This window comes from Carassius gibelio, chromosome B2 (genome assembly GCF_023724105.1).
Source record: "Carassius gibelio isolate Cgi1373 ecotype wild population from Czech Republic chromosome B2, carGib1.2-hapl.c, whole genome shotgun sequence".
Classification (NCBI taxonomy): Eukaryota; Metazoa; Chordata; class Actinopteri; order Cypriniformes; family Cyprinidae; genus Carassius; species Carassius gibelio.
Window position 1 is genome coordinate 9009497 of NC_068397.1, and position 16596 is coordinate 9026092.

General features: G+C 40.5%; 1 protein-coding gene and 1 pseudogene across 1 annotated transcript; both read left to right on the forward strand.

Annotated features, from left to right (window-relative positions):
- The first annotated feature begins 262 nt into the window (after positions 1–262).
- On the forward strand, positions 263–4371 carry LOC127950695 (uncharacterized protein K02A2.6-like; annotated as a pseudogene).
- Positions 287–1227, forward strand: LOC127951422 (uncharacterized). The gene is made up of 2 exons (XM_052549303.1): positions 287–1096; positions 1213–1227. The coding sequence occupies exons 1-2, from the start codon at positions 287–289 to the stop codon at positions 1225–1227; spliced, it is 825 nt and encodes a 274-aa protein (XP_052405263.1).
- Positions 4372–16596: the final 12225 nt, after the last annotated feature.

Genomic DNA, 16596 nt, shown 5'->3' on the forward strand with positions numbered 1-16596 from the left:
AGGTGTCATCTGTATATCTAAGTTGTTGGGTTCTATCGTGGCACGAATGGGGTGGAAGAAGAGGTGCCAGGTGGAAGCAGTGTTTGATGTATGTTGCTGTAACTGCTGCAAACAGAAAGTAAAGTATTAACTTCAACTCAGTACATGTGGTGGTGATTTATATGGACGATATCACATTTTGGCGACGAGGATGAAGCGGAAAGCTTGTGTTGACAACAGATTGAAATTGTGAAAGGGAGCAGAGTGCGGATAACTGTGTTGAGGGGGAGAAGAAGCTTGATTGACCATGGCTACAGGAACTATTGGCTCACTAGCAGCATTTGATGCAAAAGTTCAAACATGGGAAGAGTATTCGGAAATAGTGGAGCAATTTTTCGTGGCTAATGGAATCGAAGATGAGGGTAAGCAAAGAGCTATTCTCATAAGTGTTGTGGGACCACAAACGTACAGTGTGATGCGAAATCTTCTGAGCCCTACGAAACCAAGTGAAAAGACTTATCAGCCACTGATAACGATGTTAAAAAATCATTTCAATCCTAAGCCAAGTGAGATTGTACAGAGATTTAAATTTGATTCAAGAACGAAGAAGCCGACAGAGACTGTGACAGAGTATGTAGCTGAGTTGCGTTGTTTAGCACAAGATTGTAATTACGGAGCAACTTTAGATCAAATGCTGAGGGATCGTCTTGTTTGTGGCATAGATGATGATCGGATTCAGAGACGGTTGCTTTCAGAAGCAAATCTGACATTTGAGACTGCTTTTAAAATTGCAGTAGCTACTGAAGCCGCAAGCAAAAATGTGCTCGATTTACAAAATAAATCCGGGGTACAGGCATGTTACAGCATCATGTTTAAAGAAAGGAAACCGGATCACTGGAAAAGAGGGGAATCTGGTGAACAAAAAGAAAGTAGAGAGTGTCACAGATGCTGCGGAAAAAACCACAAAGCTAACGAATGTAGATTTAAGAATGATAAATGTTACGTGTGCAGGAAAATTGGACATATCGCCAGAGCCTGTCGCAACAAAAGCCAACAGAGTGGACACGCGACAACGGAAAAAGGGGGAAAAGGTGTGCGTCCGTATCGGGCATTCAATGTAAGTGAAAATAATGAGAGTGATGAATCTGAAGAAACATTCACTTTGGCATGTGTAAAAACTGATGCATTGAAGAAAGTGAAACCCATCAATGCGGAGTTGCATGTTAATGGCAGACTGGTAAACTTTGAGATTGATACAGGGTGTAGTGTCAGTCTTATGAATGAGGGAATGTACAAGGATATCTGGAAACATTCAGAAGCTCCCAAACTGAGACGTACAAAAATCAAGTTGAGAACTTATACAGGAGAGCAAGTAGAGATAGTGGGTGTGGCTGATGTACAAGTAAAATACCAGCAGCAGGAAAAGAAAATGCCACTTGTCATAGTGAAAGGAACAGGACCATGCTTACTAGGCAGAGCCTGGCTTGAAGAAATTCAACTGCCATGGAGTGAGATAAAGCTGATACAGTCAGAGGTGATGACATTACAACAGGTGCTATCCAAGCATGAGGAAGTATTCAAAGAGGAGCTTGGGACATTAAGGGGTACTGCTGGTATTCTTCACGTGCCGACTGATGCCACACCACGGTTCTTTAGACCTAGATCTGTGCCTTATGCCCTGCAAACAAAGGTGGAGGAAGAGATTAATCGACTGCTACGGGACAAGATCATATCACCTGTTAAGTATTCAGAGTGGGCAGCTCCTGTTGTTCCTATCTTGAAATCAGATGGCAGTATAAGATTATGCGGTGACTACAAACTCACAGTCAATAGAGTGTCAACATTGGAACAGTATCCAATACCTAGGGTGGAAGATCTTTTTGCTCTATTGGATGGAGGAAAGCAGTTCACAAAATTGGACATGAGTCATGCATACCAACAAATTATCATGGATGAAAGCTCCAAGAAATACTTGACAGTGAATACACAGAAAGGGTTATTCACATATAATCGTTTACCCTTTGGAGTGGCTTCAGCTCCTGCTATCTTTCAGAGAACAATGGAGGGATTGTTGCAAGGTATTCCTGGATTAGTTGTTTATCTGGATGATATATTGGTGACGGGCGTAAACCAAGAAAGTCACTTGAAGACACTGGATGAAGTGCTGTCGAGACTGGAAGAAGCTGGTTTGCGACTGAAAAGAGTAAAATGTGTGTTCCTGGCAGATGAGGTGGAATATTTAGGCCACAGAGTAGATGCACAGGGTCTACATCCTTTGGGAAGTAAAGTGAAAGCCATTGAAGAAGCACCAGAACCAAGGAATGTCACAGAGCTTAAAGCATACCTGGGACTGCTTAACTATTATAACAAGTTCCTGCCAAATCTGGCAACGCTGCTGGCCCCCCTACATCTGCTGCTGAGAAAAGATGTTCAGTGGATGTGGAAAAAGCAACAGCAAGAAGCTTTTATAAAATCTAAAGCTCTACTAAAATCAGCAGAGGTGCTAGCTCATTATTCATCAGATTCAGAACTAACTTTGGCTTGTGATGCTTCACCCTATGGGGTTGGTGCAGTGCTCTCGCAGCGTATAAAAGGAGAAAGGGTGGAGAAACCTCTTGGGTTCATGTCTCGGACATTAACGCCAGCGGAGAAACGTTATTCACAACTGGACAAAGAAGGCTTGGCTGTGATTTTTGGCATCCATAGATTCCACAAGTATTTGTATGGTCGTGCATTTACAATTTGCACTGTTCATAAGCATTTGATCCATTTGTTTAATGAAACAAAAGCAGTTCCTCAAATGGGTTCACCCAGAGTGCAAAGGTGGGCTGTGATGTTACAAGCATATCAGTATAACATTGTTTACAAGCCAGGAAAGTACCACCAAAATGCTGATGCGCTGAGTAGACTTCCAGTGCCAGGTGAGGGAGAACCTGATGACACTAATGATCAAGTGCTGATGATGGATTTAATGGACGGTTCGCCTGTGAGTGCAGCACAGGTTCTGAAGTGGACATCACACGACATAACACTCGCAATGGTACATGAGTACCTCTTAAAGGGTTGGCCTGAGAAAGTAGAGCCACATGTGTTACCGTACCATCACAGGAGAGATGCTCTCAGTGTAAAAGATGGATGTGTGATTTGGGGAGCGAGAATTGTCATACCATCGCAGGGTAGAGGGGCTGTGTTGAAACAGTTACATCAGACTCATTCCGGCATGTCCAGAATGAAAGGATTGGCCCGATCATACATGTGGTGGCCTGGAATGGACCAGGATGTAGAGAGAGTGGTTCAGAAATGTGAGGTGTGTCAAAGTTTCAGAAAGGCACCTGCTCAAGCTCCTTTGCACCCGTGGGAGTGGCCAGGCTCACCCTGGGAAAGACTTCATGTAGACTACGCAGGGCCCTTTTTAGGAAGAATGTTCCTAATTCTGGTAGATTCTCATTCTAAGTGGATGGAAGTTTATCCTGTGATGCAGGCCACTTCCCAAATTACAATTGAAAAATTGAGAATGTGTTTCAGTACACATGGATTACCTAAAATGTTAGTATCAGACAATGGAACATGTTTTACCAGTAATGAGTTTGAAACTTTCATGGAGAGAAATGGTATTCAACATGTAACTTCAGCTCCGTATCATCCTTCTTCAAACGGCCTAGCGGAACGTGCTGTTCAAACTTTCAAGGAGGGGATGAAAAAGATGAAAGGTGACACTGTGGAGACAAGAGTAGCAAGATTCTTATTTAATTATAGAATCACTCCCCATGCAACAACTGGGTTATCACCTGCTCAAATGTTAATGTCACGGAAGTTGAGATCCGCATTTGACTTACTTATTCCTGATGTGAAGTTCAAAGTTTTGAAAAAACAGCAGAAACAAAAAGAAGGCCATGACAACAGTTGCAAACTTCGAAGTTGGAGATTCAGTGTACGTGAGGAACTATGCTGGTGGACCTAAATGGATTCCTGCAGTGGTGGAAGGTTGTACAGGACCTCTTTCATATAAGACTGCTCTGGGGCATGGACAAACAGTGAAAAGACATGTGGATCAAATAAGAAATCGTAGTACAGATGAGATGCTGGAGATTATACTACCCGCAGAGAGTGAACAGGATGGTGACACTTCTGCATTGCCTTGTGCGGATGTTGTCAAAACACCTGCAGATCAGGAGATGTCTGCCCTTGAGAAAGAACAATCACTAGAATTGGCTGTTGTAGAAAAAGAAATTAACCAACCTACGAATCTGAGAAGGTCTGCAAGAGAGAGACGATCTCCAGCTTACTTGAAAGACTATGTTACATAAGTCAAGTCAGTAAAAGACAATCAATGCAATCTAAGTGGTAGTTGTTAACGTGTTTGTAAAAAAAAAAAAAAAAAAAAAAAAAGAATGTGATTGTTATACAGTGTTATATTTGTAAATAATGTTATTAGTATTTAGTTGGTGATATTGGTGGTAATAGTATTGAAAAAATAATAATAATAACAATTGATAGCTTAAGGAGGAGGGGATGTAGTATCCTGGAGTAACCACTAGGTGTCATCTGTATATCTAAGTTGTTGGGTTCTATCGTGGCACGAATGGGGTGGAAGAAGAGGTGCCAGGTGGAAGCAGTGTTTGATGTATGTTGCTGTAACTGCTGCAAACAGAAAGTAAAGTATTAACTTCAACTCAATACATGTGGTGGTGATTTATATGGACGATATCACAACACTTAAACGGGTCACAAACACCTGCATTTAGCTCTTGTGTTATAATGGGTGTATTGTGTGCATTTATGGCAATATTTTATTTGAAAAAGCTCTTAAACAAGAATAAATTCGTTTGTTTTCAACTCTGTACGCGCTGATCGGAGGCGGTGATTTCAGATAGGCAGCTGCAAATATTTCATTTTCACACAAACAGTTCAAAAACATCTGAATTTAGCTCCTGGTGTGTTCTAATTGGTGAATTGTGTGATATCGCTTTAATATTTTAATTTTAAAAGCTATAAAACAAGAATAAACTCGTTTTTTTCTGAGCTCATCATTCCACACGCTCCTGCTCAGAGCGGTGATTTATCTCTCGTGTTTCTCACGTATCACTGACCACACATCAATTATTAATGAGCCCTGACCCGGTAATAATCATATATGTTGGTTTAGCTTGTCAGTGCGAATTAAATCTAAGTATTTATTTGTATTTTAACCGATTTAAAAATGAAACTAAAAGAGAGTCTCCTCCCTTTCAGTCGAATTTCCCTTTCAGGAATTGCACCTGTAGGGGCGCATTTTCTCTCAGACAATGTAAGTCTCAGCACATAATACTCAAACAGAGGGACAGACTGAGATGAGATGTCTGACAGTTTTTTAATTTTCTGTTACCCATACAGTGTTGTAAAGTCGTGAAACTATCCATATTTACTCAGAATGACTTTTTTTCTGTATGAAAAAAGGTTTTGAAGTGTTTGGAATTTAAAAATGCAGGACAATTAATAATTCCCTTTTTACTGTCATTTAAAAAAATCACGACATCAAAACCATTCAAGCTATCCAAAATCCTTTGGCAATTTAAGTTCCTCAATGTTTTGGCATCATGTAGACAAAGTTTGGTGTGTATAGTGTTACTCTCCGCTGAGCAGTATGCATTTATTCACAGCTAAATGTAAAAAAAATCCACATTCAAATCAAAATAGCCGACTTCCTGTTGGTCGTAGCTGATGACTGTGAATTAGAAAGTTGTCCGTCTTGATAAGAACAATTTATGTACCGAGTTTGGTGTCTGTAGCTAAAACTAACCCCCCCACTTTTGACAAAAGGTGGCGCTATAGAGTGCCTCTTCCACGCCCTCTTATGAACTTTTGCCAGTGTCTAGTTATCATTAATACTGATATGTGGTCTGAGTTTGATGAAATTCTAAGCCTGTTATATGCCTCAAAATCACCTGAGAAGTATTCCAGTTTGACATGTTGCCACGGCAACAATATTTTTAGATATCAATATACCCCCAGCAGATTCATTTTGGCTGTGTTTTAACATTATTCTGATGAAGTTTGAAGCAAATCGAGTAAAATTAAGATGCTGAATTCAAAGCATTTTGAAAATGACACACTTCCTGCTGCCAGTTGGTGGCGCTATAACTTTGACTCCTAATAGTCACATATATGCGATCGACATCATACAACGATTAATCTGATGAAGTTTGATTAAAATCAGGAAATGTATGTGGATGGTATTAGACACTTCCTGTTTCTCATTTCTCGCCATAATTTCAACGCCTCGCCACGAGCAAGCTGTTCGAGATATCAAAAATCCCCTGGCAATTTTTCATCCCCAATGTCTTGAGATCATGTTGAGTTTGGTGGCAATCGGGTAAAAATCCTATGACAAGTATATCAAATTCCAGAGCATGCGCTTTTTACATAACTCTAAATAGCTGACTTCCTGTTGGGCGGAGCCCAATGACATGCAATACGAAAATTGTTCGGCACAATGAGATCTATATGTGTACTGAGTTTCATATGAATATGTGCAAGTATGTGTGAGCTATACATCAACATTTCTGACTGTGTTCCAGGGGGCGCCGTAGAGCCCCTGTGGCACGCCCGGGTCACAGCCTCTGCAGGCTCCTAAAGGGCAAAGATTCCAAAGTGTGTGCAAATTTTCAAGAGTTTTTGAGTATGTTAGGGACCTCAAAGCCCCCACAACTTTGACGAAAAATATGAATACTAAACCTTAAATAGCCAACTTCCTGTTGGGCGGAGCCTATGACATGCAGTACGAAAGTTGTTTGGTTTAATGAGATCTACATGTGTACCGAGTTTCATGTGTCTACGTGCAAGTATGTATGATATATGGCCCTCATTCCAGGGGGCGCTGTAGAGCCCCTGTGCCACGCCCGTGTATCAGTCTCTGCCCGGCCCTAATGGCCGCAGGTTTCAATCTGTGTGCCAATTTTCAAGAGTTTTCGAGCATGTTAAGGACCCCAAAAGCCCCCGAAACCTTGAAGAAAAATAATAATAATAATAATAATAACAAATAATCCTAAGGAAAACAATAGGGCTCTCGCCCTCCAGGCTTGAGCCCTAATTAAAGCTGCAAGCAGCGATGAACAGGCCCTCGCACCCGGGCTCACCGGCAGCGAGTGGCTTCAGTAAATAGGTGAACGGTGAGAAGCATGCATTTAAACTCATAAATATAAGTGGAATATATCAAAGTTTACTCCATATTTGTGCCAATCTTTGTGTTGCCAGCAGGTGGTGCTATCATTATAATTGAATATTGTCCTTCAGATGTGTTCAGGGCAGGACTCTTATCGAACATGTGAAGTTTGGGGAAGTTCGGACAAATTATGCCTGAGTTACAACAACTTCTCTTGCTGTGGCGAGACATCAAAATTTGTCATGACGCCATGGACATGCCCTTTAACAAAAACTTAAGATCTCCACAAGTAAACATTGCACAGGCCTTTAGATTAGACTGACTACAAAAAATACATTAATCTCAAAAAAATTCTTGGAGTAGTTTGTCACAGCATACAACATGTCACTTCCTGTTGCCAGCAGGTGGCGCTATGACTATAACTGAATATGGGCATGTAGATCTGTTAAGGGCAGAAGTCCTATCTAACATGTGAAGTTTGGAGCAGATTGGACATTGTAAGTCTGAGTAACAGCAACTTCCTTTTTCATGGCGAAACATCAAAATTTGTCAGGCCGCCATGGACACGCCCTTTAACGAAACCTCAAAATCTTCGCAATTTAACATCGCAAAAGCCTTTAGATTTAACTGATCAAGTTTGGTGTTGATCTGAATATATCTCTAGGAGTAGTTTGTTAAAGTATAACCCCTGAAAATGGCAAAAACAACGCCAATTTTGCAGAGAAAATTCTAAATAACCGACTTCCTGATGGGATTCGGATTTCGTAACATGGGACATTTTTGTAGGTATTGGTGTGTTACATGTGTGTACCGATTTTTGTACATGTACTTGAAAAATAGCTTGAGGCGCACTCCATTGAATGTGCATATGCACTCCGTTGAAAGTTTATAGGTGGCGCTATCGAGCCATTTTGCCACACCCAATGGAATATTGGCCTTCAGATCTGTTCAGGCCAGGACCCTTATCACACATGTGAAGTTTGGGCAAGATCGGACACTTTATGCCTGAGTTATAACATCTTTTATTCCCATGACGAGACATCGAACTTCGTCACGGCGCCATGGACACGCATTTTAACAAAAACTCAAGATCTTCACAACTAAACATCACACAGGTCTTTAGATGAGACTGACCACAAAAAAGACATTGATGTCAAAAATTTCTAGGAATAGTCTGTCACAGTGTAAAATATGTCACTTCCTGTTGCCAATAGGTGGCGCTATGACTATAACTGAATATGGGCATGTAGATCTGTTCAGGTCAAGAGTCTCATCCAACATGTGAAGTTTGGGGCAGATTGGATATTGTATGTCTGAGTTACAGCAACTTCCTTTTTTATGGTGAAACATTGAAATTTGGCAGGCCGCCATGGACACGCCCTTTAACGAAACCTCAAGTCCTTCGCAATTTAACATCGCAAATGGCTTTAGATTACACTGACCAAGTTTGGTGTTGATCTGAATAAATCTCTAAGAGGAGTTTGTTAAAGTATAACCCCTGAAAATGGCAAAAACAACACCAATTTTGCAGGGAAAATTCAAACTAACTGACTTCCTGTTGGGATTCGGATTTCGTACCAGAGACTTTTTTGTAGATATTGGTGAGTTACATGTGTGTACCGATTTTTGTACATGTACGTGAAACATAGCTCGAGGCGCACACCGTTGAACGTCTATAGGTGGCGCTGTCGAGCCATTTTGCCACACCCACTTCTGAAACCCATATCAGATGTAAATTTTCGCCAGTTCTGAGGTATGTGCAAAGTTCCATGACTTTTTGAGTATGTTTAGGCCCTCAAAAATGCGATTCATTTTGGAGAAGTATAATAATAATTAAAGCTGCAAGCAGCGATGAACGGGCCCTCGCACCCGGGCTCACCGACAGCGAGTGGCTTTAGTTAATAGGTGAACGGTGAGAAATATGCGTTTTAAACTCATAAATATAAGTAGAATTTATCAATGTTTATTCCATATATGTGCCAATCTTCCTGTTGCCAGCAGGTGGCGCTATCATTATAATGGAATATTGGCCTTCAGATGTGTTCAGGGCAGGACTTTTATCGAACATGTGAGGTTTGGGGAGGATTGGACATTTTATGCCTGAGTTACAACAACATCCTATTTCATGGCAAAACATCGAAATTTGTCAGGCCGCCATGGACACGCCCTTTAACGAAACCTCAAGATCTTCGCAATTTAAGATCGCAAAAGGCTTAAGATTACACTGACCAAGTTTGGTGTTGATCTGAATAAATCTCTAGGAGGAGTTTGTTAAAGTACAACCCCTGAAAATGGCAAAAACAACACCAATTTTGAAGGGAAAATTCAAAATAACCGACTTCCTGTTGGGATCCGGATTTCGTACCAAGAGACTTTTTTGTAGGTATTGGAGTGTTACATGTGTGTACCAATTTTTGTACATGTACATGAAACATAGCTCGAGGCGCACTCCGTTTAAAGTGTATAGGTGGCGCTATAGAGCCATTCTGCCACACTCGGTGGAATGTTGGCCTGCAGATCTGTTCAGGCCAGGACTCTTATCACACATGTGAAGTTTGGGGAAGATCGGATATTTTATGCCTGAGTTATAACATCTTTTATTCACATGGCGAGACATCGAACTTCGCCATGGTGCCGTGGACACGCCTTTTAACGAAAACTCAAGATCTTCACAACTGAACATGGCACAGGCCTTTAGATTAGACTGACCACAAAAAAGACATTGATGTCATAAAATTTCTAGGAGTAGTTTGTCGCAGCGTAAAATATGTCACTTCCTGTTGCCAATAGGTGGCGCTATGACTATAACTGAATATGGGCATGTCAATCTGTTCAGGTTCGTAGTCTCATCAAACATGTGAAGTTTGGGGCAGATTGGACATTGTATGTGTGAGTTATAGCAACTTCATTTTTCATGGCGAATCATCGAAATTCGCCAGGCCGCCACGGACACGCCCTTTAACGAAAACTCAAGATCTTCGCAATTTAACATCGCAAAGGCCTTTAGATTAGGCATACCAAATTTGGTGTTGATTTGAAGAACTCTCTAGGAGAAGTTCGTTAAAATACAACACATGGAAATGACCAAAATTACACAAAATATGCTCATAATATTAAAAATAACCGACTTCCTGCTGGGTTTAGAATTTCGCTCCAAGAGTCTTTTTTGTAGGTATTGGTATGTTACATATGTGTGCCAATTTTCGTGCATGTACGTGAAACATAGCTGGAAGGCTGTTGATTTTCTTGGTATAGGTGGCGCTGTCGAGCCATTTTGCCACACCCTCTTCTGAATCCTATATTAGACGAAAATTTTCACCAGGTTTGACGCGTGTGCAAAGTTTCATGACTTTTTGAGCATGTTAAAGCCCTCAAAAATGCGATTCATTCGGGAGAAGAAGAAGAAGAAGAAGAATTAAAGCTGCAAGCAGCGATGAACGGGCCCTCGCACCCGGGCTCACCGGCAGCGAGTGGCTTTAGTAAATGGAATGGAATATTGGCCTTCAGATGTGTTCAAGCCAGGACCCTTATCACACATGTGAAGTTTGGGCAAGATCGGACATTTTATGCCTGAGTTATAAAATCTTTTATTCCCATGGCGAGACATCGAAATTCGTCATGGCGCCATGGACACGCCTTTTAACAAAAACTCAAGATCTTCACAACTAAACATCACACAGGTCTTTAGATTAGACTGACCACAAAAAAGACATTGATGTCATAAAATTTCTAGGAGTAGATTGTCACAGTGTAAAATGTGTCACTTCCTGTTCCCAATAGGTGGCGCTATGACTATAACTGAATATTGGCATGTAGATCTGTTCAGGTCAAGAGTCTTATCAAACATGTGAAGTTTGGGGCAGATTGGACATTGTATGTCTGAGTTATAGCACCATCATTTTTCATGGCGAATCATCTAAATTTGTCAGGCCGCCATGGACACGCCCTTTAACAAAACCTCAATTCCTTCGCAATTTAACATCGCAAAGGGCTTTAGATTACACTGATCAAGTTTGGTGTTGATCTGAATAAATCTCTAGGAGGAGTTCGTTAAAATACAACCCCTGAAAATGACAAAAACAACACCAACTTTGCAGGGAAAATTAGAAATAACCGACTTCCTGTTGGGATTCGGATTTCGTACCAAGAGACTTTTTTGTAGCTATTGGTGTGTTACATATGTTTACAGATTTTCATACATGTACATGACATGTAGCTCGAGGTGCACTCCATTGAAAATGTATAGGTGGCGCTATCGAGCCATTTTGCCACACCCAATGGAATATTAGCCTCCAGATGTGTGCAGGTCAGTACTCTTTTCAAACATGTGAAGTTTGGGGAAGATCGGATATTTTATGCCTGAGTTATAACATGTTTTATTCCCATGGCGAGACATCGAACTTTGTCATGGCGCCATGGACACGCCTTTTAACGAAAACTCAAGATCTTCACAATTTAAAATCGCACAGGCCTTTAGATTAGACTGACCACAAAAAAGACATTGATGTCATACTATTTCTATGAGTAGTTTGTCACAGCGTAAAATATGACACTTCCTGTTGCCAACTGGTGGCGCTATGACTATAACTGAATATGGGCATGTAGATCTGTTCAGGTCAAGAGTCTCATCCAACATGTGAAGTTTGGGGAAGATTGGACATTGTATGTCTGAGTTACAGCAACTTCCTTTTTCATGGCGAAACATCGAAATTTGTCAGGCCGCCATGGACACGCCCTTTAACGAAACCTCAAGTCCTTCGCAATTTAACATCGCAAATGGCTTTAGATTACACTGACCAAGTTTGGTGTTGATATGAATAAATCTCTAGGAGGAGTTCGTTAAAGTACAACCCCTGAAAATGGCAAAAACAACACCAATTTTGAAGGGAAAATTCAAAATAACCGACTTCCTGTTGGGATCCGGATTTCGTACCATGAGACTTTTTTGTAGGTATTGGAGTGTTACATGTGTGTACCAATTTTTGTACATGTACGTGGAACATAGCTCGAGGCGCACTCCGTTGAAAGTGTATAGGTGGCGCTATAGAGCCATTCTGAAACACCCGGTGGAATATTGGCCGGCAGATCTGTTCAGGCCAGGACTCTTATCACACATGTGAAGTTTGGTGAAGATTGGACATTTTATGCCTGAGTTATAACATCTTTTATTCCCATGGCGAGACATCGAACTTCGTCGCGGCGCCATGAACAAGCCTTTTAACGAAAACTCAAGATCTTCACAACTGAACATCGCACAGGCCTTTAGATTAGACTGACCACAAAAAAGACATTGATGTCATAAAATTTCTAGGAGTAGTTCGTCGCAGCGTAAAATATGTCACTTCCTGTTGCCAATAGGTGGCGCTATGACTATAACTGAATATGGGCATGTCAATCTGTTCAGGTTTGGAGTCTCATCAAACATGTGTAGTTTGGGGCAAATTGGTCATTGTATGTCAGAGTTATAGCAACTTCATTTTTCATGGCGAATCATCGAAATTCGCCAGGCCGCCACGGACACGCCCTTCAACGAAAATTCAAGATCTTCGCAATTTAACATCGCAAAGGCCTTTAGATTAGGCATACCAAATTTGGTGTTGATTTGAAGAACTCTCTAGGAGGAGTTCGTTAAAATACAACACATGGAAATGACCAAAATTACACAAAATATGCTCATAATATAAAAAATAACCGACATCCTGTTGGGTTTTGAATTTCGCTCCAAGAGTCTTTTTTGTAGGTATTGGTGTGTTACATATGTGTGCCAATTTTCGTGCATGTACGTGAAACATAGCTGGAAGGCTGTTGATTTTCTTGGTATAGGTGGCGCTGTCGAGCCATTTTGCCACACCCTCTTCTGAATCCTATATCAGACGAAAATTTTCACCAGGTTTGACGCGTGTGCAAAGTTTCATGACTTTTTAAGCATGTTAAAGCCCTCAAAAATGCGATTCATTCGGGAGAAGAAGAAGAAGAAGAAGAATAATTAAAGCTGCAAGCAGCGATGAACGGGCCCTCGCACCCGGGCTCACTGCCATCGTGTGGCTTTAGTAAAAAGGTGAACGTTGAGAAATATGCATTTAAACTCATAAATATAAGTGCAATATATCAAAGTTTATTCCATATGTGTGCCAATCTTCCTGTTGCCAGCAGGTGGCGCTATCGTTATAATGGAATAATGGCCTTCAGATGTGTTCAAGCCAGGACCCTTATCACACATGTGAAGTTTGGGCAAGATCGGACATTTTATGCCTGAGTTATAACATCTTTTATTCCCATGGCGAGACATCGAACTTCGTCAGGGCGCCATGGACACGCCCTTTAACAAAAACTCAAGATTTCCACAAGTTAACATTGCACAGTCCTTCAGATTAGACTGACCACAAAAAAGACATTGATGTCATAAAATCTCTAGGAGTAGTTTGTCGCAGTGTAAAATATGTCACTTCCTGTTGCCAATAGGTGGCGCTATGACTATAACTGAATATGGGCATGTAGATCTGTTAAGGTCAAGAGTCTCATCCAACATGTGAAGTTTGGGGCAGATTGGACATTGTATGTCTGAGTTACAGCAACTTCCTTTTTCATGGCGAAACATCGAAATTTGTCAGGCCGCCATGGACACGCCCTTTAACGAAACCTCAAGTCCTTCGCAATTTAACATCGCAAATGGCTTTAGATTACACTGACCAAGTTTGGTGTTGATCTGAATAAATCTCTAGGAGGAGTTCGTTAAAGTACAACCCCTGAAAATGGCAAAAACAACACCAATTTTGTAGGGAAAATTCAAAATAACTGACTTCCTGTTGGGATTCGGATTTCGTACCAAGAGACTTTTTTGTAGGTATTGGAGTGTTACATGTGTGTACCAATTTTTGTACATGTACGTGAAACATAGCTCGAGGCGCACTCCGTTGAATGTGTATAGGTGGCGCTATAGAGCCATTCTGCCACACCCGCTGGAATATTGGCCTGCAGATCTGTTCAGGCCAGGACTCTTATCACACATGTGAAGTTTGGTGAAGATCGGACATTTTATGCCTGAGTTATAACATCTTTTATTCCCATGGCGAGACATCGAACTTCGTCGCGGCGCCATGAACAAGCCTTTTAACGAAAACTCAAGATCTTCACAACTGAACATCGCAAAGGCCTTTAGATTAGACTGACCACAAAAAAGACATTGATGTCATAAAATTTCTAGGAGTAGTTCGCCGCAGCGTAAAATATGTCACTTCCTGTTGCCAATAGGTGGCGCTATGACTATAACTGAATATGGGCATGTCAATCTGTTCAGGTTCGGAGTCTCATCAAACATGTGAAGTTTGGGGCAGATTGGACATTGTATGTGTGAGTTATAGCAACTTCATTTTTCATGGCGAATCATCGAAATTCGCCAGGCCGCCACGGACACGCCCTTCAACGAAAACTCAAGATCTTCGCAATTTAACATCGCAAAGGCCTTTAGATTAGGCATACCAAATTTGGTGTTGATTTGAAGAACTCTCTAGGAGGAGTTCGTTAAAATACAACACATGGAAATGACCAAAATTACACAAAATATGCTCATAATATTAAAAATAACCGACTTCCTGTTGGGTTTAGAATTTCGCTCCAAGAGTCTTTTTTGTAGGTATTGGTGTGTTACATATGTGTGCCAATTTTCGTGCATGTACGTGAAACATAGCTGGAAGGCTGTTGATTTTCTTGGTATAGGTGGCGCTGTCGAGCCATTTTGCCACACCCTCTTCTGAATCCTATATCAGACGAAAATTTTCACCAGGTTTGACGCGTGTGCAAAGTTTCATGACTTTTTGAGCATGTTAAAGCCCTCAAAAATGCGATTCATTCGGGAGAAGAAGAAGAAGAAGAAGAATAATAATAATAATAATAATAATAATAATAATAAACAAAGCAGATACAAGAGGGTCCTCGCACCTCGGTGCTCGGGCCCTAAATATAGCTGCAAGCAGCGATGGCGGGCTCAAGCCACCAATGCCATCACCACCCCGGTGGCATCAGGTAAACTGTGCCCAGCGGGCACATGCATTCACAATATCCCTCTGGCAGTGAGGTTTTAAAGGATAGAGGGGAGCGTAGAGGGGAGCGTGCATTTGCAGTGGCTGGGCCACGACTCTGGAATACCCTGCCTTTAGAGATCAGACTGGCCCCTTCCTTGTCTATTTTTAAATCTTTGCTAAAAACTTTTTTATTTTCCTTAGTGTACTGACTACTGTGTTATGCTACATTTTGAAATGGGTGGTTTTAAATTTTTTGTCTGGTCTATTTTTATGTATGTGTAATATTCTTGCTCTTATGTTAAAGCACTTTGGTCAGCCAGGAGGCTGTTGTAAATGCGCTATACAAATAAATTGAACTTGAACTTGAACTTGAACTTGATATGGCAGTTAAAGGGTTAATCCGAATCATCTAGACTTTAAAATCACATTCACAGAACAATATATATATATATATATAACTTTAGTAACACTTTACAATAAGATTTCATTTATAAACATTATGTTAACATGAACAATATTTATATAGCATTCATTCATGTCAGTTAATATTCCAAACTTAAACATTAAAACATTGTTTTATTGTGATTTTTTTCCAAGCACATTTTACCAATTCCAAACCATATCAATCTTAATAACTACCATTATTTTTTATTTAATCATTTATGAGTGCTATACAATAGTCCAGGAAAGCTGGAAGAGAAAAACAGGTCAAGAAGAACTGACAAAAGAATTGCAAAAGAATTAGGAATTAATGTGAAGATTAATTTTTAGTCAATTCTGCAAGACAGACTTTCAGGAAAGGAGGTGGAATAAAAATGAGCTCTTAAATCTTAATCCCAGATTCTGGAAGATATATTCCTCAAACCATCAAACAAGATGAGGTGGTGCTGTTCCTTTACGAGTCAGTCTAATCTGTTCATTAAGCCTATATATAAAGTCTTAATATATAGTATTTCACAATACTTCATGGTATTCTAATTAAATATTTTTTTGGAATCTTAGATCTCTCAGAACCTGACACATTGTAATTCTGAGACTCCAGGAAAGTGGCAGTTCTGTAAAATGTTGGCGCTGGAGACTAAATGCTCACTGATAGTTTCACACCTAATTCACTTAAAACACACACACACAGTGACAGAGGGACAGAGTGACATCAGATGTATGTTTTTTAATTTTCTGTCATCCATATAATGTTGTATAGTCATGAAACTATGCATATTTCCTCAGAATGACTTGTCTTCTATGTGTACATTTTTTTGAAGTGTTTAGAAGCTGCACTTTTTTTTACTGGTTCCTTTTTTACTATTATTTCAAAAAATCACCACGACAAAACCATTCAAGCTATCCAAAATTCATTCACACCTGTTCTGTAAGATTAATTCTTTAAACAGTGGTAAAAGAGGATGTGGTGCTGAACCTTCAAGAGTCACTTAAAACGTATCTGTCCATAAAGCC